Below are 25,773 nucleotides of genomic sequence, written 5' to 3' on the forward strand. Positions count from 1 at the left end.
TACATAATCCCATATCCCATTACCACGCAGTGTTTGAAACATTTCCCATTAACAAAACACAGCACAAGCAGGTAAAAATATCAATGCATCTCATTAGTGGGGGGAGAATGGAAAATATGTATTATATAAATGCCAAGTTTTGGGCTCCTGGGAGAAGTTTAGGGGGGTGGGGAGAGGAATGTATTTCTCCAGGTGGTCTCAAGTGGAAGGATAGAGTTTCTTGACTACACCAACAATTAGAAACAGCGCAACACTATAGCCAAGATGTGGGCTCTAATCAAAACCAAGGCATTCTTCATCTTCTATCAGAAGCAGATTCAGCAACAGGCCTAAGCACAAGCCTAACTTCAGGCATATGAGTAATTCTGGTGACTCTGCTCTTGAAGTCTTGGCCTAAAGAATCGTATCCGATGTTTTCATTTTGTCAGCATGTGCATGGGTTGTTTTGGGTTGCACAGCAACCTGCACTGTCCTGTGCTCTGATTTTCTTCAGCAGTAATAGAGAACTTGAGTGTGACAGGAATGAAGGTGGGGCAAAAGTATAGCGAGATTGAAGCCTTGGGAAAAATAATACAGGAAAACTGTGTGTGATTAATCCATGCACTGCAGACCCACAGCCTGAAAACTAAACAGACTAAACCTCTAAAATCTTTGAGTGGCAAGATCTTTTTCTCCCATTTTATAGGAATGCTGGGGACTAAAATCAGCACTGCAAAATACTGGGAGAGGAACACTGACAATACCAATTTCATTGTGCAGCTTCTGTTCTCTAGATTTTCACAGCTGATCCTCTGTTAAAACACCTAAGCCTGGGCATAGGAAAGCAGATGTTTAATTTGTGTTTTGGGTGTGGCAGGGACCTTGGTAGTTGCTGCACTCTGTCTGAAAGATGAGGTTCCTTTTAGCCTTGTAAGGTTGAGCCCCTGGCAGGGGGTGGGAACAAGATGGTCTTTTTAAGGGTGCTTCCATCCCAAAATATTCTGTGGCTCTAAGTAGATCAGCAGTTCTTATCTGTTTTTTTTTTTACTTTTTAGGTTGAAACAATCAAACTCAAATAATTCAATGGGTGGGTAATATTTCAACCCAAACGCAATAATTCAATGGGTGGGTTTTTTAGGGAAGCAGCTTTACTTGGTGTAGATTTAAAGGATATAATACACCTCTTCTTGGCTAAACACAAGCAGGTAGTAAATTCTAACAGGTTTCCTACCATGGTTTAGGATACCTTAGGCAAAACCTGGAGTACCAGTTTTTACCTGGGATCTTTCTAACTCACTCTTAATGTACTGTTTCTGGAAAGTTCTTCATGGGGGAAAAAAAGAAAAACAGCCAAAGAAATGAGAAGCTTGGAATGGGAGGTCTGTTGGTTTTCTGCTCTCATAAATTGCCTGCAAAACACACGTGGCTGTTGAAGGGCTGTGCTGGGGGGATAATTCCCCTGGCAGGGCAGCACCACATGTTCCTGCTTGTCCATGTGCTCGGTGCAGCTGGACAGTGGATCACATAACGCTGTCCATGCCAGCTGGCCATCCCTGGGGGCCCCCAGAACTGTAAATAGAGTGGGCAAAAAATACTCCTGGAGCCACAGCACTACCTGTGGGAGCAGGAATGCTTCAGCCAGCTGCCCAAGTCTTGTAGTCAAGGACACTTGACAGGTGGCCATGCCTGGCCCAGGGCTCTGAGTTTGTCCCAGGCTCATGGTCTCATGCCTGGAGCCTGGATGTCTGCCAGAGTGGTTAAAAGGTCACTGAGGGTGGTTTGGGGGCTGAGGGGAGGCTGGGGTAGTGCTGTGCCCTGCGGACCTAAGGACAGACTCCTCATGAGGTGCTCAGCATAACTGGGGCTCTCAAACTCTCTTGCTGGCATTGCACTGAAAAATAATTCTGTGAGCAGAAGGGGCACGTGGTGTGTGCACAGCTGAGATTCTACTGTTATTTGATTAACACTAGTTATTAGTTTATGTATTAACAGTTTTTCTTTAATCGAGAAAAGTCTGGACTATGTAATCAAGCTCTCGTACAATCCATGCCCAGCTTTTCCAATACCTACACTCCTATGTGGTGCTGTGCTCACCCTTCCCACATGTGATGTCCCATCCACGTGGTGTCCTGAAGCTCCTGCCATGTTTCCATCTTGTCCATCCTCCTCCCTGTCCCTTGGGAGCCCAGGCAATGCCTACCCAAGGGGTCCAATAAGAAATGAGGGCATTGTAGAGCCAGCCAGCAGGGATATCTGCCTGTCAGAGCTGTGACCTTGAGAGACCACCCCTGTAAGGTTCAGCAGCAGAAAAACATGAGGAAGAAATGTTTGGCAGGCAGGATGAGAGTCAGGGAAGATCAGGTTGGATGTGGCTCAATAGACACTGCCTAGACATGTGCACCATTTGTTTTCCCAGAGCTGATGAAGATGCATATTTGTAGTCCAATCATCCATTGCTCAGTGTTCTGACAAGTTCTTGTTTTATGAAAATGTAGAGAGATAAAAAAACCCAACTTGGGAAAACTATGGCATTGTACATATAAATCTGTTTTATTCTGTGTGAAATTTAACTGTAATGATCTTAATGATTTATGTAAAGTGAAATATTGGGTTTTCCTTTTTCTTTCTCTTTTAGCCCTGGTCTCACACAGGCATATTAATGATTATTTGTCAAAGTCACACTGTTTGCTTACAAGGTACGAAGGCTTTTTAGACACTATAATGACAGCTTTTGATTCACTTGATAATATTTAGAATAAGCCATAAAAGCCAATCTCTGAACGAACAGACCGCTTTTATTGGCTTTTAGTGCTATTACTGCTATCATAAGTGGTAAATTGGCCTAATGCAAGTAATACTGCTGTGTCATACTGTAAAAACCACTGCTGAGATTTTATATTTTATTTATTTTTTCATGAAAAAATTTCAAGGCATGGGGACTGTACTATCCTTCTACAAGTATTGGTGATTCCCTCCAAGTCAGAGCTGGGGAAGCTTCCACTGCTGTTTGGAATTTCTTTGCTCAATGGTTACCATTTCTGATGGAACCGGGCTGATCATAAAGTTGGTGACCAAGAGTGTGAAGTGAATATCTTCCTAAAGCTCAGGGGCTATTTATTTATCTAAATCATAAATAAACTTGGAAAAGGAAAAAGGATTGCTTAGCTGGAAGCTGAATTGGATATAGTTCAAATACTTTATGCTAGATTTTATATGCCTTGTTTTATAATAGCAATAGTATTTTTTTAAATAGTAAGCACTTAAAATACCTGCTGACAATAAATTTCGTCACCACGTCATCTAGCCAGAATGACTACCAGGTGCCATAATTGCTTTTTCCTATGATTCTCTTGGCTTTCTTCCCCTAATCTCATCATCTCTCATATTGTTTTGCCCACTCCTGGAATATAAGCATGGACTTCAAGGCTTCAAAATTAACCTACAACTTTTTTCTTTTAATAAGTAAATTTGGTTTTTTAGTGTTTATAGATGAGGGAAACTGTTGAGAAAGTGAAACTGAAGAGACTTGAAATGACTTTTGAGTTTTCAGTCTTCCCTCTTCTTCCTCTTTGCTCATGAATTTTCATAGTAGATACTTTTTAGAGGCTCTTGTTTGAGGGGGAAAAGTGTAGTGGGTTTTAAATTCAGTTAAAACTTGAATATTGTGAAGGCAAATAAAACTTCAGCATGGAATACTGTGTAGTTATTAAAAAACTAGTCTAGTGACAGAGAAGTCTGAGTAATAATCAACAACTTAACTTGGACGCATGCTTGAAATAATTATTCATATTCAACATGCTGTAGGAACAGGAAGAATCATATTCCAATTTAAATTCTGGCATCCAAGCATTTGTGGATACATGAAAACATTTTGGCACAAGTTTTAGTTGCCATGGGCATGTAACTAAACACAATTTTTGGTGCTGAAAGGGTTTAACTTCTATTTAAGACAACTATATTTACAAAGATCACAAAGCAGAAAGTTCCCTAAATCTGATGTCTGAGTTTTCTTTAGTTGGAAGATACTGATTTGACTTGTACCTTACTCTGAAGAACTCAAGTGGTTTTATTTACCCAAAATCTACACTTCCTTCGAATTGCAGGTGCAGTGATATAAGCAGAGATTGTTCCTAGCTGCCTCTCTGCTGCAGTAGCATCTCCTTTCATATGAAGCTGTTTGTAGACTTATTTCAGCAAGAAGACCATGATCTGTCAGTAATCAGTTCTCTCATGTCTCAACAATATCATGGCAATGTTTGTTTTTCTGTAGAGCACAGCAGTGACTGGTGCATCTACTTCTCTGTATCTGGAGCCCACTGATGTATTCAGGGAGAAGTTTTTTCTTCCTGGGCATATTTCTGTGCTGTGTGTATTCATTTATACATGAGAGAAGACAACATTATCATGTTTAACTGCTGCAATCATAAGCACATTAAGTAGACAGATAATAAACAATCCATCTGAATTTATGATTAAGTTAATTGTGTCTGTGTTTTTCTAATGTGTTTATTCAGATTAAAGACTGAAATTAGAATGAGACTATATAATCAAGAGACCCTAAGAGACTGTTTGACTCCTATAAAATAAAAATTAATTTAGTTTAGGGGGATAACAAAGATCTCTGCAACACTGAAATATCACTTAGGGGGTTAAGAGGCCTTGTGCAATTCTCTTCAAAGAGATGAATCTCAGGAGCAGTAGGAGTTATTAAGGAACTGAGGGCTGACACTGACACTGAGGGCTTCAGCACCTCATTTTTGCATGTGCCCTTCTGTCCAGCAGGCAGCAGACTCCCAGGTTCAACCTTCTACAACAGTGCATGCAGAGGGTCAGGAGGCTGGGATTCAAAAGGTGAGGGGATAGGTGAGGAAACAAGGAATTAAAGTTGGATGAGGTGTTAAATCTCAAAGATTTTCCACTTTTTACTGATAACTGAATACTTTCCCTGACAGAATTAGAGGCCATCCTTTCACTCAGGTGTCCTTCCCTCTACCTCTCTGGAGCAATGAGCTTTAAGTGGTCAGTCCAGACAGACACACTTGGGAATCTTCAAACCATGATATTGCACAGAGTATCTGATACCTGGGGATGAGAGTCTTCTTCTGGAAGGAGTGAATCTGAGTACTCTCACGTTCATGTGTCCTGAGCCCAGATCTGAAGTCCCAGATCTAATAATCAAGATGTTCTGAGCAGGGGTTTGTGTCCAGGATTTTATTACTGGTCATTTAGAATTTTAATGTCTCTTTCCATTTGGACTTGGTTCTAAATATTCATTAAAAAATAGATGGAAAATAATTCTGTTGAATCTCAGCTAACAAGAAAGGTTTAAACTAATTTCACTTCTGATCTTTTTTCCTGTAATATCTTTCAAAAGCAATAGACCACCAGCCTGTCCAGTATTTAGCCCATCCACACACCATTTTGTCTTGAGTAATTAGAAGACTTGTATTTTAGAGAATGATTGGAAATATTCAGTCAGATGAGGGGAGGTCTATTTTTTTTTCATAATCTAATCATATTTAATCAGAATATTTCATTGAACTGCTCCAATAATAAGGATTTTTCTACACCTGTGTAGGACTGTGACTGTCAGTTTGGCTCCACATACCAGTGTGAAATCTCCCAGGCCAATAAAACATGAAAACTGGCTGTAAATAATCCATGATTATTCTGCCTTCTAACTCAAAGTAAATCAGGCCTGCATAGTTTTTGTTGTGTTGGGCTTGCACTGCCTCTGATCTAGCAGAGCAGTTTGGCATTTGACCCTTCCCTTTATGAACTGAGGTGGTAAAATGAGCCATGGTTTTGTTCCTCCTTCTGCAGTGATGCTCTGAGATGATTAGTGCTATCTATTCTTGAGCATATTGGGACAAATCAGATCTTTTGAAAGTCAGTGCAGCTCTGTTGCTTTAATGGAATTATTCATCTCTTTGACACTGACCCTTAGGCTAAGATTTTCCATGCACCAATTTGCCATCTTAAGTAGGAAGTGCTATGGAGGCCCTTGGACATGTGGGTTCTGCTTTAATGTTTATGTTGCTGAGATATTCAACAACTAAGGAGTGTCTGTACTGTTATTTCATGTTTTGTTCAACTGACACAACGATGGGCAAAATTCTGAATATTTTGTCCAAGTACAGCAAAGAACAGAGTTGGTCTGGAGGACTTCCAGTAGTGAATGAAACAATACATTCAGGTCTTCCCCAGAACTGGCAGTTGAATGAAATAAACTTTTCCTTTGTAGAACAAATTTACTTCAGGCAATCAAACCTAAATAAACATTCATGTATATTTTTATAATAGATATCCAGGATATCCCCATATAGGAGCATGACTTTAAACCTTTAACACTATCACCCAGAGAAATACCCTTGTCTGTACATCCAAAGTCTTACATCTTCAGGGATCTTCCAGCTCGAAGGTCAGGGACCCCTCAGTTTATAACATTGTAATTAGGAGTGGTGAGCTGGGACTATTGCAGATTTCATATACTCCCTCTCCATTGGAAGAGTCTTTAAATCTGCTGTTTTACAACTTAAAGGAAGGGTTGTCTTCATTAATTCATTTGGTCATAGTCCTGAAGCTGACAAGGCATCTTCCAGGAATTTGAGCCCCCTGGGATCCTTGTCATCAGTTTTTAAATGTGCTCTTTTTTTTTTGTGTGTGTTGTGTTCTTATCTGGAACCCGTCTGCTTGGATTATAGTGTTCATCTGAGAAGCATTTGGCATTTTCTGTTACATGAAACTGAGAAGTCATTCTTTGCTATCAGTCTTCTATAAAGCTTTTCAATGCAATGACTTAATTCAGGCTGAAAGAAGAGAGTGAAAAAAGCTTCTGGACCCAAGTCAGCAAAATTCAGGAAACAAGTGTCCAACCTTGTATGTAAAATTGCATTCACTGACTTGTGAAATTTTAGGAAGAAATTCTAAAAATGTCATTTAACTCCCTAAATGAAGGGATGCAAGTCAGATCAAAACACTCTGCTGAGAATAGTCTCAGCAAAAGTAAAAGCCTTGTACTTTTACTCCAGTCCTCCCAAACCAGGGATAAAACTGGAAGGTTGTAAAAACTGGGAAATTCCCTGAGTGTCTCCAGGACAATTCTCCTTCTGTAATACCAGTCTTGTGGCATTGTGTCCTTCCCACTTTATTAATGCTTGTAAAAGTCTCTTCAAGCCCGTGGGTAAATGGGAGAGAAGTGTTCTTGGGAAAAGGCATTTTTGAGTGCTGCCATATAGAAAGGTTTTTCCCTTATCCCAGGACCAGGCTGTGGGAAGTTTTGGTGAAGACAGGAATAGTCTGCTCCTGTGTTGGGATGTACCACGAAGAAATGTGACCCAGTCTCACCCAATGGAACTAATACTGGAATAAGATATTATTTGAATAATGCCACTACAGCCAGGTCTATGATATAAGTAAATCTCTCTTTCCATATGAAATGTAGTCCTTTTAAGGGGTGAAATATAATCCTGAACAGAGGCTCTATTTACCACTTAAGCCCTATTTTATGGTTTAAGTGCTGACCTTGCACTGACCCTCAGTACTGGGCTGAATTTCACCCTACAGCAAAAATCTGCTGGCTGGAGCAATGGATTAAAGAAATTGGGGCTAGACTTTTTACTATTTGCAAGACAATGAAAACAGGCTTATTTTAGACAAAAATGTTTCTGATTTATGAGAATTTTAGTGCAAAAAGGGGCTATTTTGGAGAAAGTCTTGAGATTAGACTTTCAGTTATATTTTTGGCAAGAGAGCAAGGAAGCCATTTCATTAACTTTTCACTGGAAGTTATATATGGAGGGCATTTGTGTACACAGCTGGGCAGCATAAAACAGGAGGGCTTTGTGTGAAAATATCCTGAAATGAAATTTCATTTCTGTGTGACTTGGATCTGCGTTCCTGGGCTGCCGTGGCCAGTTTGGGATGAAACCGTGGGAGGGCAGTGTGAGGCCCTCAAACATTTTTTTTTCCCCCTTGCATTTGCAGTGGAGGCAGAAATAGTGAACAGACCACTGTGGTCCCTGTGCAAAATCAGTGTCACCTTTTATAGCTTTATGTCCGTCAGATAAGCTCCCGCCTGCTCCCACTGCTTTCCATATGGCTGTAATCACCAAGTGATACCAAGAGATTTGTTTGTAAGGAGCTCCAAAAGCCACATGCTGAGGCTGGTGTGAATTTAGCTCTGCTTTGACCTCCCTCCTTTCCCACCAGATGGCTGCTAATCTGGCCCTAAATCACTGCCATGGTGGAAGGAGCCACTGGCCCCTGTGGAAAGGCTGTGTTGAGCAAGGTGGGATCAGCCCAGAGCAAATTCCTGGGACTGCTGCTCATCCTTGAGTACTGCCTTTCTAAAGGCATGTCTTGTGTGGCTTCCAGATTTTACAGGACCCTCTAATGTTGGGTTAGGGGCACAGAGGTTCTTCCTGTTTGAGGTGTGATGATCTGCTTGTTTCTCATCAAATCACAGAATCCTAGAATGGTTTGGGTTGGAAGGGATCTCTAAGAGCATCCAGTTTCACCCCCTGCTGTGGGTGGGGACACATTTCACTATCCCAGGTTGCTCCAAGCTCCATCCAGCTTGGCCTTGGACACTTCCAGGGAAGGGGCTGCCACAGCTGCTCTGGGCACCCTGTGCCAGGGCCTCCCCACCCTCACAGGGAAGAATTTCTTCCTAACATCTAATTTAAATATCTCCTTTTTGTATTATTTTATTTTTTTCAATTTTAAAACACCTCACACTTTTCTTGTCACTCTCTCGCCATGGAATCTTGTGAGTGCATGAAGCAGGTGGGGATGCAAGGCCTTGCAGAGGACATTTCTCAAATATTATCTTCAAGTTATATTGGCTGTTCTTTATTTATACCTGTCATATTCTAGGCACTGTCATCTATGTTATTTTGTGCATGTCAGGGCAAAATGTGCATAAGTGTGGATAGCACATGCACTGAAGATTCCTGCTCCAGTTTTCTATGGCAGATAACTTTTGAAGTTCTTCTTTGCTAATGAAACCGTATTTCACTCTGCCCGGATGTTTTGTAGGCACTGATGTGGGGATCTCTGTATCTCCATCCAAAACCAACTCTCATCTCCAGCAACTCTGTTTCTTCTCATGGAAGGAAAAAAGTTTCAATAATTGTCTCCCCTCCTACATAAAATAGGAGTCATTGTCTGGTTTTGCTGCTATATCCCAGTCTTGCCTTGGGTTGGTTCACAGCAGTGTTGAGGTCAGACAAGCAGAGCTGCCTTTTCTCCATGCTCATTCAGACAGATTCTGGTTGATGTGCATGTGATGGTCTGCTGCATACCCTTCAGATGCAGGGTTTCTCATCTGTTGTGGGATCTTTAGAAATAAATAGTCCTGAAGAATATTCCATGCTATCAGAAAACATTTCTGGTGTATATATTCCTTACCCTGAGACATCATGGAATAGGACTGTAAACATTTCACCATCCTTGTTCTCGCTTTCAGCCCTGGGAGTCTTTCATGTTATCCACATCTAGACTTCAGTGCTAAATGCCTCAAGAGATAAAGATGTTTTGGGACTTTTTGAAGTCTAAGCTAACCTAGAAAACACATTTAACACTCTTCTCCCCTGTTTACATTTTGATTACTATTTCATTATGGTTCTACATTCTGCAAGTGCTGTAGAGGACCCCTCACCAGAAAAAGGCTTGTAGTACAAGGGAAAAAAGAAAAGGAAAGGATAAATTTGTCATTGTCCTTTAAAAAATACAGACCAAGGCCATAATTATGATTTCCCAGACTGTGCTGACTTGTGCAACATTTTTGTCCCTGTGTCATCTCTAACTGCCATCAGTTTCCTGGTGCACCCCTGGCGGGGGTGTGAGGGCACATCACTGGGTAAAAATGGCTTATTTAGAGGCAGAGCCATGAGCTGAACTGTTTGTACTCTTCCTGCTGATAAGATACTGCCCTAGATGCCCAGCCTACTGTTTTTCTGTAATACTTCTGACAAGGCTTGTTTGGTTTCTGTTTTGCTTTGGGAAAGTTCTCCCTCAGAATGAGGCTTTGATTTCTGCTTTTAGAGGGTTCATGACAGAACTAAATTATCTTTTTCCAAGAAAAAGTAGAAGATAAATAACTGGCAGCCAGATCAAAATCCCTCTGCCCTGATTAAACCGTTTCTAATGCTGAAAGACAACAAAAATTTATAGATACCTTATTTTGCTGTTGACCCACAGTACAACCAGTCCACGAGCTTTTACTTTGCAAAGCATTAGGAAAAACTGAAGTCTAGGAAAGACACTAAGACCACAGCCTAGTTGTTTATTTCTGATACTATGTGGTTCATTATTGTTTCTTTTAGAAGGAACAAATAATCAATACGAAACCATGAATAAAAATAACTTTTCTTTAACACTGGATGCTAAAAGAACATATAGTCTTCTTACTGTGCCTGATGGAAACAGTACAAGTCTGTTCTCCACAATTCTTTGTTTATTGGAATGCCTGAAATCTATACATGAGGTATTTTTAAAACATTTAAACATAGAAGTTAAACTTCTGCTCCAGACAATTTGTTTCACCATATTCTAAAATCCCAGTGCATACCACAGAAGTGCTTAAAGCAAAGAAACAACAACAATTTTTTTTAAAAACAAACTTCAATTTAAGATAAAATAATTTCCATATTCTTATTTCAAGGAAAACTTGCTTTCCTCATGAGACACATTCAGTTATTGACTCAGCTTCTGTAGGAGATCTTCAAGGCCCAATTCTGCTCGGTGGCACTTTGGAAAGGAGAAGTGCCAATAGTCAACACTTGGCTCTTTCTGAGAGATTGTAGCTCCTCCAAGCACAGAACAATCAAAACATTGCTAATGATCCTGAAACTCTGCATAGTGTTTCTCCTTAGGAACTGGAGGAATAAAACCTTGTGAAGCAGCCTAGCTAAGGGAAATGAGTTCAGGTACGGCTCTGAGGGATGTAATTGGCTCCTGGAGGAGGTCTGGACCAGAGGATAAATGACAATATGGGACTCTGAGGGCCTTGCCATCACTCTTACCCTGTTCAGAGACATGGTAGAATCCTTTGGACTTTTATATCCCTTTATAGAGTCGCAGATCTGTTGTGTTTTACTCTCTAGCGATGGAATAAATACTCAATTCAGTTACGTGCTTGCTGTTTGCTCACTCAGCTCTGTCCCTCTCTGGGACACTCAAACTACAAAGTTTCTGCTTGCTGAGTTGTTGTTGAAGTTAAGGGACCCCTTGCAAGCAGAGGATTTTGGGTGTCCAGTCAAGCCAAGTCTGCAGGTTGGTCAGTGAGCCCTGCTCCAGTAGGAGCTTTTCCTTCTGCTCAAATGCTGCAAAAACATGGGAGGCTGCAAGGCAGGGACATTAATTCAAGCCTGCTTTGCTGAAAACTCCTTTGCAACTGAAAGATCTAAGATACAGCTAATGACATGAGCTTAAAATAGTGATGCACATCTTACAGATGACATAACAGTGGCTATAAATGTGCCTTTTGCCCAATACTCTCATAGTCAGCATTTTCAAAATATGAGGTCACTTGTTGAGTTTTCCCAAAATAATTTTTTAGGATTAGAATACAACTATTCTCATTAAACAGCATAATTTGCACCCAGCCATGGACATTTAATTTCTATCCTGTGCATCTTGAAAGCTTACTCCTGGAACTTCTATTTAATTCAAATCCTACTTGTCTGTAATTAATGCAGTAAAGGGATTCTGCTATGACCAACAAATTTGCATAAAGATGTAATAAGCTATGTTCTAACTTAGCAAATCAGCTTTTTTCAGCAAGAAATATGTCCTAAGAAGATTCCTTCTTTATCGGTACAACCAATAAGGAAATCTTTCAAATTTTTTCTTTTTAAAACAAAAAGTAACTTAAAAATAGAATGTAGTATTTGAAATACTGGTATTTGTTGCAAATTAGCTACTTAACACCATTTCTTTTTCAGCCTTTTAAACCTGAAAGGCCCCCATGCTTGGCTTTATGACTTGTCTACATTTGAGGGTCTATGTTTCTGTACATCCAAAGCGCAGACAACTGATGTTACTTTATTCTAAGATAAGACACTTCCAAATCTGAAGATTCAGGCTTGATCTTTACTCATGTTTGAGAAAAAAATTACTAATAATATTAATCCAATTCATTAACAGTTTTAGTTATTAACAACTTTTCATCAGAAATAAGATGATCATCCATACTTAGAGGTCAGCTCAAACAAAACTGTCCCAGGAATGCAAGGACATTAGAAAAATGAGCTTTCAGGTTGCTTTAAAATTTGATAATTTAGGCCTTTCTTTACCAAAAGAAATTGTATGTGCACATTGAGCAGAAATTTCAGGCCATATCCAAGCCTATAGGCTATTTTCTGCCTTTTTTTTTTAAGAAAAGAGAAATGTCTGAACACAAACCAGTAACTAATAACTCAAAGTAACTTACCTTTTTTCAGCCAAGAAATATTTTGCTTTTCATGTTCAAAACTTTCAGCTGCTTTGATTTTTACCTTGTCTGTCTTGTCCTCTGACATCTGTGGGAGAGAAAAGAATTTGGGGATGTCAAGTTCTCTTAAAGAAAGTTTGACAGAGAAAGATGTTCTCTGTTTAGGTTCCTGCCATAATAAATTGTGCATACTTATACAGACACTTTTTTTCCCTGCAGATTATTGATACTACATAATATCTGAGCCGTTGAATTTATGTTCTGTCCCTAAATGCTTTATCAATATTACATGGTTGCTGTTTGCAGAGGGATGCTTCTGTAATGTAACTATAAATTACATTATGAAATAAATTATAAGCTCAAAGCGTGGTGGTAATAGATAAACATATAACACATAGAATAGGTACAGTCAGGCTGGGGAGGAGGCATCCAGGCTGCCTGTTTATTGTGGCTCAAAGTTGCTGTAAAGCCTGCTGTCAGAGAGCTATAATTATACAAATAGTAATAAATATTTATAAAGGCAGCTTGAACATAATGTACCCCCCCCCAAAAAAAAAAAATCTTTACTGCCACTTGCAGCAATTTATTTGCTGTAAAGCGAAGAATCCCGAGCGAGTCCCGGTACCTGAGGGCATTACGTGCACAGCCCCTGCACTGTGGTTTGTGCTAGGAATAAGATTAGGCAGCCTGGGCTTCTCCTAACTGCATTCAGTGGAAATAGAAGGCAGTTATCTCAAGCATTCCTCTGTTTTTTACCTGTATCTCCCACCCAGGCACAGAGCAGCAGGGTTCAGGCGCCGAGGAGAGGAGCCCTTGGCCGGATCCCTCGCTGGGTGTTGGTGTCCAGCATTCCCACACACGGCAAACCGAAAGGATGAGCAGTGCACTCTCTGCCTGCCTGCTGTGTGGTGCCAGATTTGTCTTGCTGCCAGCATCAGCCAACTTGCTGCTGAGGGTTTGGGGCTTTTTCTCCCCCCCTCGTTGTTGTTTGCATTCACTTCTAGAGCTGGGGAGGGAAGGAGGAGGGTAATGAGTATCCCAGCACTATTGGAGTGGTTTTAAAAAAAATATCAGAGGCTTTTCAAATAGAAAAAAATTGGTTTGGAGATGTTATTACTGCAGTTCATAACCCAGTGAATCTGTGAGAGGAGGAAGAAAATAGAAAGGGAACCAGGAAATTAATAGCAACAAATCAGATAAATGTGTCATGGTTTTGGCTAAATATAAGTAAAGATACTGAAGGATATAGAAATTAGACACCAAATATCTATTTACAGCTGTCATTTTGGCAGAGGAATGGTCTCAGCCCGTGGGGAGCTGAGTGTTGTGACCCTCCCCAGCCCAGGAGGATGAAGGGCAGCTCAGCCCTTCCCTCCAGTGCCACGGGGCTGAGTGGTCCCTGCTGGGGACAGCACAAGGGGGCAGGGGACCAGCGGGGTGGGCTGTGCCACACCTTGGAGTCACTACAAAGTTCAATTTGTTTGTTGGTTTTAAAAATCCTCTTGCTACAGTTACCAGCAATATTGCTCTACTGGTAATAGGGGTAGGATGAAGCCTAAAGAGAAGATGATTTTAGGGTGTTCAGGCATGTTGTCGTTTCATATAGGACAAAAAAAGTCACTCTGCTTCTCAGAACTGAATTTTGAAAGGGTTGGTTGTGGAGTATGTGCAGAATTACTCATTTATCATACTTTTTAAGTGATATTTACAAAATTTCAAGCAACATTTGTCAGCAGATACTATAATCCAGGATTCCAGTGCTTCAGTGTGGCCAATAAATAATAACATATTCCTTTGTTATGACAATTATCTTCCTCTATCCTCCCATAACATGTCATTCTTGCTAGAAAAAAAATGTAAAAAAGTTTTATTTCTTTTTTTTTTTAATCTCCTGTGCCAACCTGACTGAGATTCTTCTACCATCTTTAGCTAAGTGCCTGCTTACCTCTCCAAATTGCCATGGTTATCTTGCATGGTTTGAAAACCTGTTTTAAGCAGGGTACTTCAGAAAAATTGCAACCACAGTGGGGGGAAGTTCTAGTGATAGTATTTTAAGATCTTTGTTCCATTCTCCTTGGATGCAGCTTTGAGAATCATGTATTTTCACTTGCAGTTCCTCTTCTACTAGAAACACCTATTTTTCCATGTTGTTGCATCTGCAATGTTTTAGATTTATCAGTGGGGCTCGTTCTTCAGCTGGATTTGCCAGGCTGTGGAGCTCCTGGTGGATCCTAATAAAAGCATCTGGGCTTCACACAGGGCAGTCTGAACCTCTCTGATTGTAGCTTGGGTCTGGTGCTACTCTGCATTTCAGAAGCCACTGTTTAAAATGAAGATACGGGTGGTTTCCAAACTAAACTAGAGTGAAAGTTCCCTAGTTCATCTGGCACATCCTCACTGTTTTCCTAGAGGTTTTGTCAAAATCCTAATGCCTTTCCCAAAGAAAGTAAAACAGATGAGGAGAAAGCCCTTCTAAAACCACAGACCTGAAAACTGCTGTGGCTTGAGGTAACAGCCCCTGAAGTCTTGTCCTTCAGGGGTTTTGTCACTTAAACTCTTTTTGAAGCCAGCAGGAGCCAGGACTGAGCCTGGACTGAGCCTCCAGGAATGTGAGCAGCCAGTGGTGCTTGAAGACAGCTGAATGTATCCCCCAAACCTTGACAAATACCAATTTATCAACACCAAGCAAACACAGACCTGACTTTCCATTGGGTTTTATACCTTTGTATTTGAGCATTAACAAAAGTAATGCAGATCAGTGCTCTGGGATGTTCTCTTCACCTGCTGTCCTGAGATGCCCTGCAGGACCCCCAAGTGTTGGTAGATGGTAAAACCAACAGAAGTTACTGAACATAAAATAACCCATCAGTGAGTTAAGAAAACATTAAATAACTTTCTTACTCTTTATACTCTCCATTACTGATATTCAATTAATGGTCCTGATGTTTTGCAGTCCAGGAATATTAAATGTAACCTTTCATGATCTTGATCAGCTCCAGTTTTCTACTGAGACATGTTCCTCTGAGCTATTTTTTGCTTCATTTAATTAAGTTATTTTGGATAAATGCATCAATATTTCTGTTTCCTAATCAATCTTAAAGTAGTTAGAGGAAAGGCAACCTTACCATACATCCTCAGTAATGCCAGGTTTTGCAAAGGAAGAAAAAAACATTATGAGAGAAGGTTATTAAAATATTGAGTAAACTTGTTTCTGTTAAAGCTGTAATTGAATTTTTAAAGCCCTGGCTGATTTTAAACACCGAACTTTAGTTTATGGTTTGATAATTCATTTCACTTTCATTTTTATAGGTTTTATTTTATAGCTACTAAATATCTATGGGCCATCCCATGTTCATTTTCCTTCCTGGATGTGAAATAGGGTATTTAAATGGAGGATTAAAAATAAAAATCATAATGCCAAAATAGATGTGGTATCAGTTTCCAAATAAATGTACTGTATCAAGTGCTTGTTGAGATTCAAGAGTATATTTTTCTGGTCTGCTCAACTGGGTCTGCAGTCAAGTCTTTGCGGAGTTGGAGAATAGGAAACTTCAGTTGGTTGTAATAACCATCAAAGCAGAGGAAAAATATCATTGTTGGTTCTAGCAAGCATCAAAACTGTTAAAGTTTTGTGAAGGTCAGGGGTCCGGTACTGAATCTTGGGATAAGTACAAGGGAGGATGTGTAGCCATAGTGAGGACAGTTTTTGGTTACATCTATGAGTACAGCATTTACAATATTTAATTTCACTACCTGAAATTACCTTTTACTGGTGGATATGAGCAGTGTGCCTAAAAGTTGAATTTTCCAGGGTGAATTTTACACAGCTCAGTATTAAATTAAGCAGTTACTTCTTTCTTGCACAATCCAGGTAAAATATAACCACTTGTCCACTGGCAAGTGGCGCTCTGTAGCTTTGGAATACCCCACACTGCTGTAAATGTGGTTTATTAAAAAAAAAAAAAAGGTATGATGAAACTATGCCTTTGCTCCCTTTTGCACCCTGGGGTGATCATTTCCAATAATAAAGTGAGTATAATGTGATGTGCCCTGTCAAAGTTAAGGAATCTCTTCTTGATCACGCATCTGTAGGTAGAATATTAAGTTGTGGGAACACGATATACAGCCAAATTATCCTGGTGATTTCATGTAAAATGCATGGTTTTTTAGCCGAACCATCATGTCCTGTGAGTGCTTCAAATGCAAAACAGGCTGTTTAGAGAGACTACCTCAAACTGGCACTGACAAATGATCTATATGCTGCAGAGACCCAGAGCAGTACAAAGATAAGATTTTACTCCTCATCACTTGTAGACACTCCAGATAATTCCTCAGTAATTCTGTGTCCTGCAAGAGGAGACACAGGGCTTTATTTAACTTTTCCACTCGGTGCCACTGTAGGTCAATGAAAGTCTGGGAATGTGTTTAGGCTGGAGGATAGAATAAAACCTTGAAAAGAGTTGCAGAGGCAGGTTAGCATAGAGGTCACTCATAACATGGAGAAAGCCCAAACAAATGAAATTAAGAATGGTCCATATTTCCACTGAGCAGTAAAGAAAAGAGAGAGACTTCACATCTTTCATTGTCAGGAGGGCAGGGAGGTTACTTGGTGTCTGTGTGAGAAAGTGACAATTGGGACACTGCTAGGAAAAGAGGATGAAGCTCCAGTGTGAAATAAACGTGAGGATGAGTGTGGTGGTGGGATGGGGAAGGCAGAGAGACCCAGGCACTAGCCCTGGAGCCATGAAAGCCCTGTCCCAGTTGGGAGAGGGTCACTGAATGCAGTAGTGGCCTGGGCCATTTTCTCTCCTACCAGTGAAAATTCAAGCCCAGAGTCTGAGTCTGTAGTTACACACAAGCTGTGTGTGCCTCTGCACATCCTGGCCTGCAGCAGGAAATCCTCCCATGCTGTGTTGTGTTTTGCCCATCATGGGCCATGTTCTCCGTGACCTCTGTGTGTACTCTCATTACAAATCCTTCTGCTTTGCTCTGTCATTTGGGTGGAAGGTATCTTAAACCCAAGAGGTTTTCTAAACACTGGTTTATAGTGTGTTACAGGGTGATTTGACATTTTAGAGGCTCAGTTTGGTGCATTTAGAGAGGCAGGTGAAACAGTGTCCATTGACCTGGAGGGATCCACCCCTGTGACAGGAGACCTCTGGAAAAATAATTGAAAGCTTCTTGGATATCACAGCAAAAATTGGGACAGACTTGTCATGAAGAGATGGAAAATAAGCAGAATAATTGCTGCTGTATCACAGTATTACTGGTATATGTGAGACAGGAATGTGACCATTTCAGGGAGGTGTAGCCTTTGGCAGATGGGTGCAACCAACAGCAGCTACAGGACTTTTATGGGAGTGTACAGGTGAAAAATGAAGGTAATGTCTTCATGGAAACAATTCTTTGCTATCTAAGAGCTGGATATCTTGGATTATTGCAATGCCCCTAGAGGAATATTTTTACAATCACCTCCTTTTAAGTTCAATGCAGGATTGTCCTGCCAATGCTCAGACAAGCTGTCCTTGAAGTCCTGTGAAGACACTCAGACACATGCCCTTTCTAGACAGTCCAGTGCTTTTCAATCCTGGTCACAAATACATAAACTTCTCATGATGTCTTTGTAACTCTTCACTGTAGATTTAAGCCATAACCCTTATCCTTTCTGAAATGATCATGCAAAGCTGAGTTTCCTGGCCCTTTGCAATAATCTTTACAGCAGATGAAGGAATGTTATCACATGTCCTCAGTTTTTATCAATACTTATATTTAGATCACATTCTTTAGCCTGTGGTCATGACTTTTGTAGGTGTCATTTCTGGTGTCCAGAACTGTTCTTGTTCCTCCTAAGGCCTTGCCTCCATGGACAGAGCAGGGAGGTTACTGACATGTTTTACAGGCCTGTTAGCCCATCCAGGCTGATATTTGTATTTTTCATGACAGCATGAAATTGTTGACTTCTGTTTGGTTTATAATCCATGCTGTTCCCCGGATTCTGTTCTGCAGCACAGCAATGTAACCAGTTGTTTTCCTTTTTAATGCTAAAGTTTTCTCCTACCTAAGAATAGGATTGTGCAGCAGTGCTTCCAGAATTTCACTCTAATCTTCTTCACATTGTTTTCCTGGTTTGTGAAGGTCATTTTGAACTCCCATCCTGTCCTCTAACATGCTTGTTAGCTCACCTTGTTGTGGTCCCACCATCATCTGGTGGACGTTTGTAGAATTTCTGTGGAAATCCCTTGCCTCTGCAATATAGGTGCTTGGAGTAGGTCAGAAATGAAGCTCTGTGCTTCCCAAACTACGCATGTGGCCCCACAGTTTCAGAAATCCATGAATATCTTTAATTTCTGACTCTTCATGGTCTGCTAAACTGTAGAGCCATCCTCTTGAGCATCAGTATGACCCGTGTGGGGACACAGAGAAAAATCCCTTGTGTTTTCAGCAAGTGCATACTGAGAGCACTGACAGACAGATCACACTGTCTTTAACATTATTTGTGAGCCAGGTAGGCACAAGAGTGATTTGTTACATCTTCCATCAAATGTAAAAAGCTGGTGGCAAGTATTTTCTAATGAAGAGGAACCTGAGCACTTACGGACTCCTTTGTTGACTGGCAAAGCTTGACAGCAGCTCCCTAAACAGCACTATCCCAGAAAAGATGTCAGTGAAATCACTGTGCTTTTTAAACAGAGAGAAAACTGACTTGAGTGTTTTCCCCTCATGCTTTTAAATAAGCTGCTTCCCAACACTGGTTGAAATGTGGTCGCTTCTCGGAGGTGCTGAGTAGAGCTGAGAAGGAGGGGGTTTGTCTAAATTACTCTTACAAGAAAAAGACAAAATTAGATCTCTACATTATTTCAGGAAGGTGTCAAAGGAATTTGTAGTTGCCTTGAAGTCAGTGCTATTATTTCTCAGCTAACCACTACTGAAATGAGATTTTTGCATTTTTGCTAGGTTTGTTTGGCTTGTTTAAATCCTGATCAGGCCAGATAGGAGGCAGCAGTAACAACAAATCAGCAACTTGGTGAACTCTTAGGTAGGCTTTCACTGGGGTATAAGAAACCTCAGGTCAAACTCCTGCATGATTGTGTTTCCTTCCAGCTGGAGGGTAACAGGTCTGGCAGGAGAGATTAAGGGATTGTCCTAAAGGAGAGAATAGGCTGGTGGTCAAGGGGGTTACCTGGAATCTTTCTTGCTAATGCTTCTATGAGATTCTTTGTAAGATCTGTGATTTGGACTAATGAAATGTTGGCCTGGAAGTGTTAAATTTTGGTTGGATGGGGTTCTGAGCAACCTGGTCTCAGGGAAGTTGTCCCTGGCCATGGAAGAGGGGTTGGAATCAGATGATCTTTAAGATTCCTTCTGACCCAAACCATCCTATGATTTTATGGAATGGTGAAAATTGTGAAGTCTCAAAGTTTTGTTTTAGAGGAAATGTGTTTCCTCCCTGAGCACATGCAACTGCAACTGAAGGAAACGTGAGCTCCAGGAGTTCAGAATCTGGAAAATAAGGCCTGATGTCTAAATGAAATTGAACTTCAAAAAGAAAAGTAGTTTTCTGGCCCTTTTGGAGCCAAAACAAAGAAGTATTTATTCTATTTGATCAGCTATTCACAAATGATGTCTTTGTATCTTTAAAATAACTACAAACCAAATTTAAAACTGGAAGCTCTCATCTTTGATGTTATCTGCAGATAAGATAGAGCTTTGAAGCACTGACAGAGGCTAATTGGAACAGAATACCAAGACAACCAAAAATTAATAGAAAACACAAGAACTGTTTGGAGCACTGTCATTCTAAACTGGGACCATTTCTTTTCAGATCCTACAAGATTTCAGGAATAAAGTGCAATCCTATGGACTGTAGTTAAAAGGGGAGAATTGTCTTATTCTGTGTACCATGATACTTCAAACACAGTCATTACATTAGTTATTTGTTGTATTGTATTGTATTTGTATGTTGTATTTTTAAGTATCAAAATCTTTCCAATACATAGCAGGCTGAAATGAGGTGGAGAAAGATATGTCACAGGTGAAATAGTATCCAATTCATGTTTGCATTTGAAACAGTCTTTTTTTCCCCTGTTTTGTTTCAAGGATGGCATTACTTTCCATCCTGAACTTGAAAAAAATTTGTGAAAGTTGCTGGAGGTTTAGTTGGCTTCTGGTGAGAGAAACCATGGAAGGGCAGAGCAGAGTGGAAATGCGTTTTATTTTGAGGAACATCTTCCCTGGATACAAGTTCAGGCAGCCCTTGGATTGGATTTAGTGCTGCTTTGCCCTGTGGACAACCTCAGATCCTAAACTGGGATGAGGCAGTGGAAATGAGATGTGTATGTCTGTATCCTCACTCCCAGCAGTGTAAGCAGGCAATGTGCTCTCTAGACTTGTAAAAGAAACCCCCTTGATAGTAAAAGGAAATAATTCCTGTTGCTCAGGCAAATACTCTGATATTAAGCAATGCCAGAGCTGAGGTTGCTCAGGCAACCTTATTTCTACTCCCTCATTCATTAACATACGAGGTGATCATATGATTGAAGCTGCTAATTTTTATTTCATGCTGTATCTTGGGTTCAAACAAGGACTCGTGCAAGACAACTTGTTCTGCCATGTAAAGTCTGAGGACAAGACCTCAGAGTTTTTCAAATACTTCACCTGCTTTGCTGGAAGTGTGAGGAGTAAGCAGGAGGTCTGTGGCCATTCTGAAAGAAATCTGTCAAGTGTGAATAAAATCTCTGAGGAGAAATGTGCTTCTGTGATGTCCTAGCATGGAGACCCTCTGCCTTCTTGGGGACAGCACTTCACCCTCTGCTCTCTTACCCAAGGGTAGCACAGCTATCCCAGCCTCTGTATCCACATTTCTCTTAGCTGTGGTTCTCATATTAGGGAGAATCTTTCTGTTCAGACAGGTACCCACAGACTTCAGGGACCAGGCAGCCCTTTATCTCTTGTAAAGCACCACCTATCCTTGCCAAAACTGCAATTGAAAATAGTGTTGATGTCACTGCCTGCAGTGTTTCAAACTACTCACCATGGCTATTCTATTTTCACAAGTGTTTTGCTACCAGTAGTCATTAGCCCTTAGCTAAACCAAGTGACTGTTTTCAAATATTACCTGGGTGGTCAAACATAGGATTTATACATTTTTGCAAAGGTCTCCTTCTGCTCTGCAGTTTGGATGACAATAACCCTAACACTTATTTAGCTATGCTTAGTCCTCTTCTTGAAAGCAGAAGATGTGTCTTATCTGTAGAAGTGAAAAGTTGTACAGTATCAGCAGCTTTTGTTTTAATGCCTACTGCTTTTCCTGCTTGAGATCTTGGAATTTTGCAATCCTGTTAAGTGCCTGTATTCTCCGATAAATATTCTGTGCTGTTGCTGTATTTCAGTTGTTAGGTTTCTCAGGGGAAAAAGGCAGTAAAGAAAGAAAATGAATAAATAAACAGTTCAAAGCCTTGAGTGTCCAAAAATATTGCAGTATCTTGATTTGAATAATCGAAAATTGCGACACTCTATTTGGGTACATTTCATCACATTGAAAGCTTTGCATGCAAATCCAAACCCTGCTATTCCCTCTAAATCCTTGGAATATTTTCATTGCTGATCTTTTTCTATTTTGTTGGCTCAAAAAAAAAGAAGAAAAAAGAAAAAGAACAAGGCTACTTTTTATTTGTAAATAAAGTTAACCTGTATTTAAAGCAAAAAAATGACCCACCAAATAGAATAGGAGGATTGTATTCCCACATGTTTACAATTACTAAAAATCCCTTGATTTTCTTCTTTTTATTTAACTGCAGAAGCACAAGAGATTACTACATAGGATGCAGATCTATTTCAGAATATGTTAAGCTGTAGTTCTGTTAGTCTTAGCTGGAAATTCTGAAAATCTAAGTCAAAACAGCAACAAGACCCCTGCTCCCATACTTTTTTTGGGAAGCTGGACTTAGAGAGGACTTAATGCCGTCATCCCAAATGAGAGCATTTTAGTGGACTTTTGTTTCTACTTAAATTCCAAAGAAAAGCCATGGATCAGCTTAGTCTGAATTCTCTCGACATTTGAGTTTGCCAGGAGGGTTTGTTCAAATTACATCTTTGATCCAGATCTGTTTCTTTTTCTTGTCTGATCACAAAAGTAAGGAAACTTATCACAGAGAAATTTTAAGTATGAGTGCTCATTCCTAGCACCTAGCCATGCTTTGGTTCTTCACACAAGTTCCTCTCCATAGTCCCCTTCTGCCTCATCCTTTCTTTCACATCCCTTTTCCTTTAGTTTGTGCCACGATATAAAACCCTGCTGAGCCAAAGCACTCTGAAGAACTAGGGAACACTTCTGAACATCCTCAGATGTGCCCAAATCCAGGGAAAAGAGCCCAAAAGGCCTTGGTTGGAGGGGGCAGTGGCACGGTAGAGCCCAACACATCCCCCAGAGATGGAATGAGTGACGTGAGTGCATTGGGGTGGGAGCTCCAAAGGCTCTCATTGCCTGGCCCAGCTTGTTTGACAGTACTTAATTTTTAACATGTGGAAATTTCTGAAATATGCGTCTTGAAATATCTGCTTAGCTTGCCTAGAAAGCTTTAATAATTTATGGAAATTCAGACTTGAGGTATAGTAATGATTTATATGGGGAGCTGTCTTTACACAATCTGCTCTCAAAGCTTTCTAGAGTATTACTCTTAGTGTCTAATTAACTTCCGAAGAGTGATACTGCTCCTTTCACTACACTGATTGATCAAGGGCTTAACTGCAAGTCATATTTTCCAAGTGATTCCCCAGTGTCTTCTCAGCTCTTATGAGCTTTTGCTGAGGAATAGAACTGTCTTGGACACCAAGAACTACTTTCAAATTTTCAGATAGTACATTTTTTATATCAGGCTGTTCCTGTTGCTGTTTAGCCACTGGAGCCATTGCATAGAAATTTCTAGTTCTTAGATATGGCTTTGAGTGATGTGATCTAAACATTTTTCCTCTCCCCAGTAGCAGTTCTTCACAGCATATCTTCTGGAACACTGTTTCGAGACTTTTGATGATAAAGATTACACTAAAATACACAAAAAATTCAAGTAACTAATAATAATTTAGAGCTAAGATGTGGTAGTGCAAGTCCCAGCTACCAGCTAAGGACCTTGAAAAGACAGAGTCACTCCCTTGTTTAACCATTTGCATGCTGAGGGGTGTGTGTAAATCACCTATAGAGACCTTAGGATGATCAGAATTATTACCATGTATATTTTCAAGTTGTTGAGTATTTAATTTGTTTTAAAACTCTATGAGAATAAAAATAAAAGCTGACAGGACAGTGAACAGGGAAGGTCTTGTGAATTTCAAGGTCTGTTCTTCTGTCAGTAAATTTGCTGTCCCAAGTGACACAAATCCTTAGAGATCCATGGATATGGAAAACACAAAGTGCAGACAGCTCTTTGACTGACTCTTTTTTTAAGTTCAGGTCCTTTTGCAGAATAATTTTTGGGGTCACCAGAGGATGGCGGCAAAAAAATGCACATTTTCTCAGTAGTTAACTATCTGTTTATGGCCTTTTTGTCCAAGTATTCCCTGTTCCTTGCTCATGATCTCAATGATTGTCTCAGTTCTTGGCACAAGTTGCCTTGTTACCCACAACCAAAGTGTTTTATAACTATTTTCCTACCCATATCTACACTAACATTTGATATTGGCAGCTCATGGTCAGCTGATGCAAACCTCAAGGAGGGGCAGCTCTTTCTGGGCCACAGACAGGCTGCCCTGACCCCAGAAATTACACCCTTGAAACCTCTTTTGAGTATATCAAGTTCTGCAATCTGCTATTTTCTTAACCACTTCCCTCCCCATTTGTGGTGATAAGTTTTCTCCGGTAAAGGCTGCTCTTACAGCAGTATTGTGTGTGCCATTTGTTCCCAGGATAATTTTTAAAAATCTATTTTGTTTCTTTGAAATTCTTTTCACAAAATCTGTCCCTTCACCTTGCTCCCGAGGGCTGTGCAGCAATGGATCTGGCTTCAGGGACTGTGTGCTCAGGCTCATCTATAACTGAGAGCCACCAGCTTGAGAGGATCTACATTCTTGAGATCCAAATATTCCTCTGAAAGGATTAATGGCCCCACCTTTTAAGAAATTAGCTATACCTCCATTTCCTCTTTCCATCCAAACAGCATTTCTGGTACTAATAACACCAGCCAGAGCAAAAGAGGAGATAAAAGCTCTGGTGGCAGAGTTCCATGTATGAAGGAAGGTGTCATAAAGTCTTGGAGGGCTCATCCAAAGTTTGCACCAAAATTAATGACTGGCTTTGTCATTTAAATCACTCTGGAACCCCAATGTATTTACTGGGAAATTTCATCAGACAAAAACAAGTCTGAGAGTCCTACTTTGGAACTTCTTTGAGAATTTCATTTCTCTGGAACAACAATGAGGATACTTAGTGTATCTTCACGAGTTACAAGCTGATAACCAGATTCAGGCACTTCATGGATTTTTTCTCTCTTTCTTATATGGAATTACATTGTTCAATTTTCAGCTCATTCTGTTCAGGTGTGAGTGAGTTTGGGAGCTGCTTTGACAAATGCCTTATGCTAGAATTCCCCAAGGAGAGCTTCAAAGGGACAGATGGACATTGTTGGTCCAGCATTTCTTCCAAACTGAAGGATTAGGACTTGATGCAAATTATATTAGAAATATTAGGATCTTGCTTCAACTAGATTCTGATCTACTTTACCAATGGGAAGGAATGCACATAAAGCATCTAATGAAGATATAAGGCTCTTGTCCAACCAGTTGTCTTACTTAAAGCAATTTGAAAATATATAATTTTGACACCTAGATGTTGATCCTTCAGTTCTCCTGTTTGTAGTATTACTTTCAGAAAAGAAGCACTTCATCATCATAAAAAAGTGTTTGGTACAGGTGGAATATAAATATAATTCATTGTAGATTATGATGCTTTGTCCAAACAGGAAAATGTAACCCTGGGTTTGTCCAGTGCTTTGTGTTCGTCCAGTACTGCTCCTAAAGAAGGATAAACCTAGTGTTAAATTTTCTGCTGATTTTGTAAGGCTAATCTCTTGTGAAAATCTCACCCTAAATCAGTTACATGATTAGTGAAATGTGCTCAAAGAATTGTAGGTATGGTTCTTATATCTCATGTCGTAGCAGCATTGGTAGAAACCCTTTAAATGTCCTAAACCAAAAGTTTCCAAAATATTACATGGTCGGAATGTCAAACAGTTTGGTACATCCCTGTTTCTGTTTCTGGTGCTGCCTTCAACTTCTGAGCAGCTACTGATAAAAATTGTGGCCCTTGTGCAAAAATAAGTGGAGTTTGGGTAACAGAAAGTGTTAAATCCTGTAAGAAAATTATGTCT

General features: G+C 40.2%; 1 protein-coding gene across 1 annotated transcript in view; it reads right to left on the minus strand.

Moving 5' to 3' along the window:
* The window catches only part of MDFIC2 (MyoD family inhibitor domain containing 2), a 46,806-nt gene extending 33,497 nt beyond the window's left edge, over positions 1-13,309 (minus strand). The window contains exons 1-2 of the mRNA XM_039734358.1: positions 13,172-13,309; positions 12,416-12,503 (exon numbers count right to left, since the gene is read on the minus strand). Coding sequence (XP_039590292.1) covers positions 12,416-12,503 — 88 coding nt within the window. The 5' untranslated portion in view covers positions 13,172-13,309. The remainder of the gene's footprint in view (positions 1-12,415; positions 12,504-13,171) is intronic.
* Between the last annotated feature and the right edge of the window lie 12,464 nt (positions 13,310-25,773).

This window comes from Passer montanus, unplaced genomic scaffold, assembly GCF_014805655.1.
Source record: "Passer montanus isolate IOZ18808 unplaced genomic scaffold, ASM1480565v1 scaffold9, whole genome shotgun sequence".
Taxonomy (NCBI): domain Eukaryota; kingdom Metazoa; phylum Chordata; class Aves; order Passeriformes; family Passeridae; genus Passer; species Passer montanus.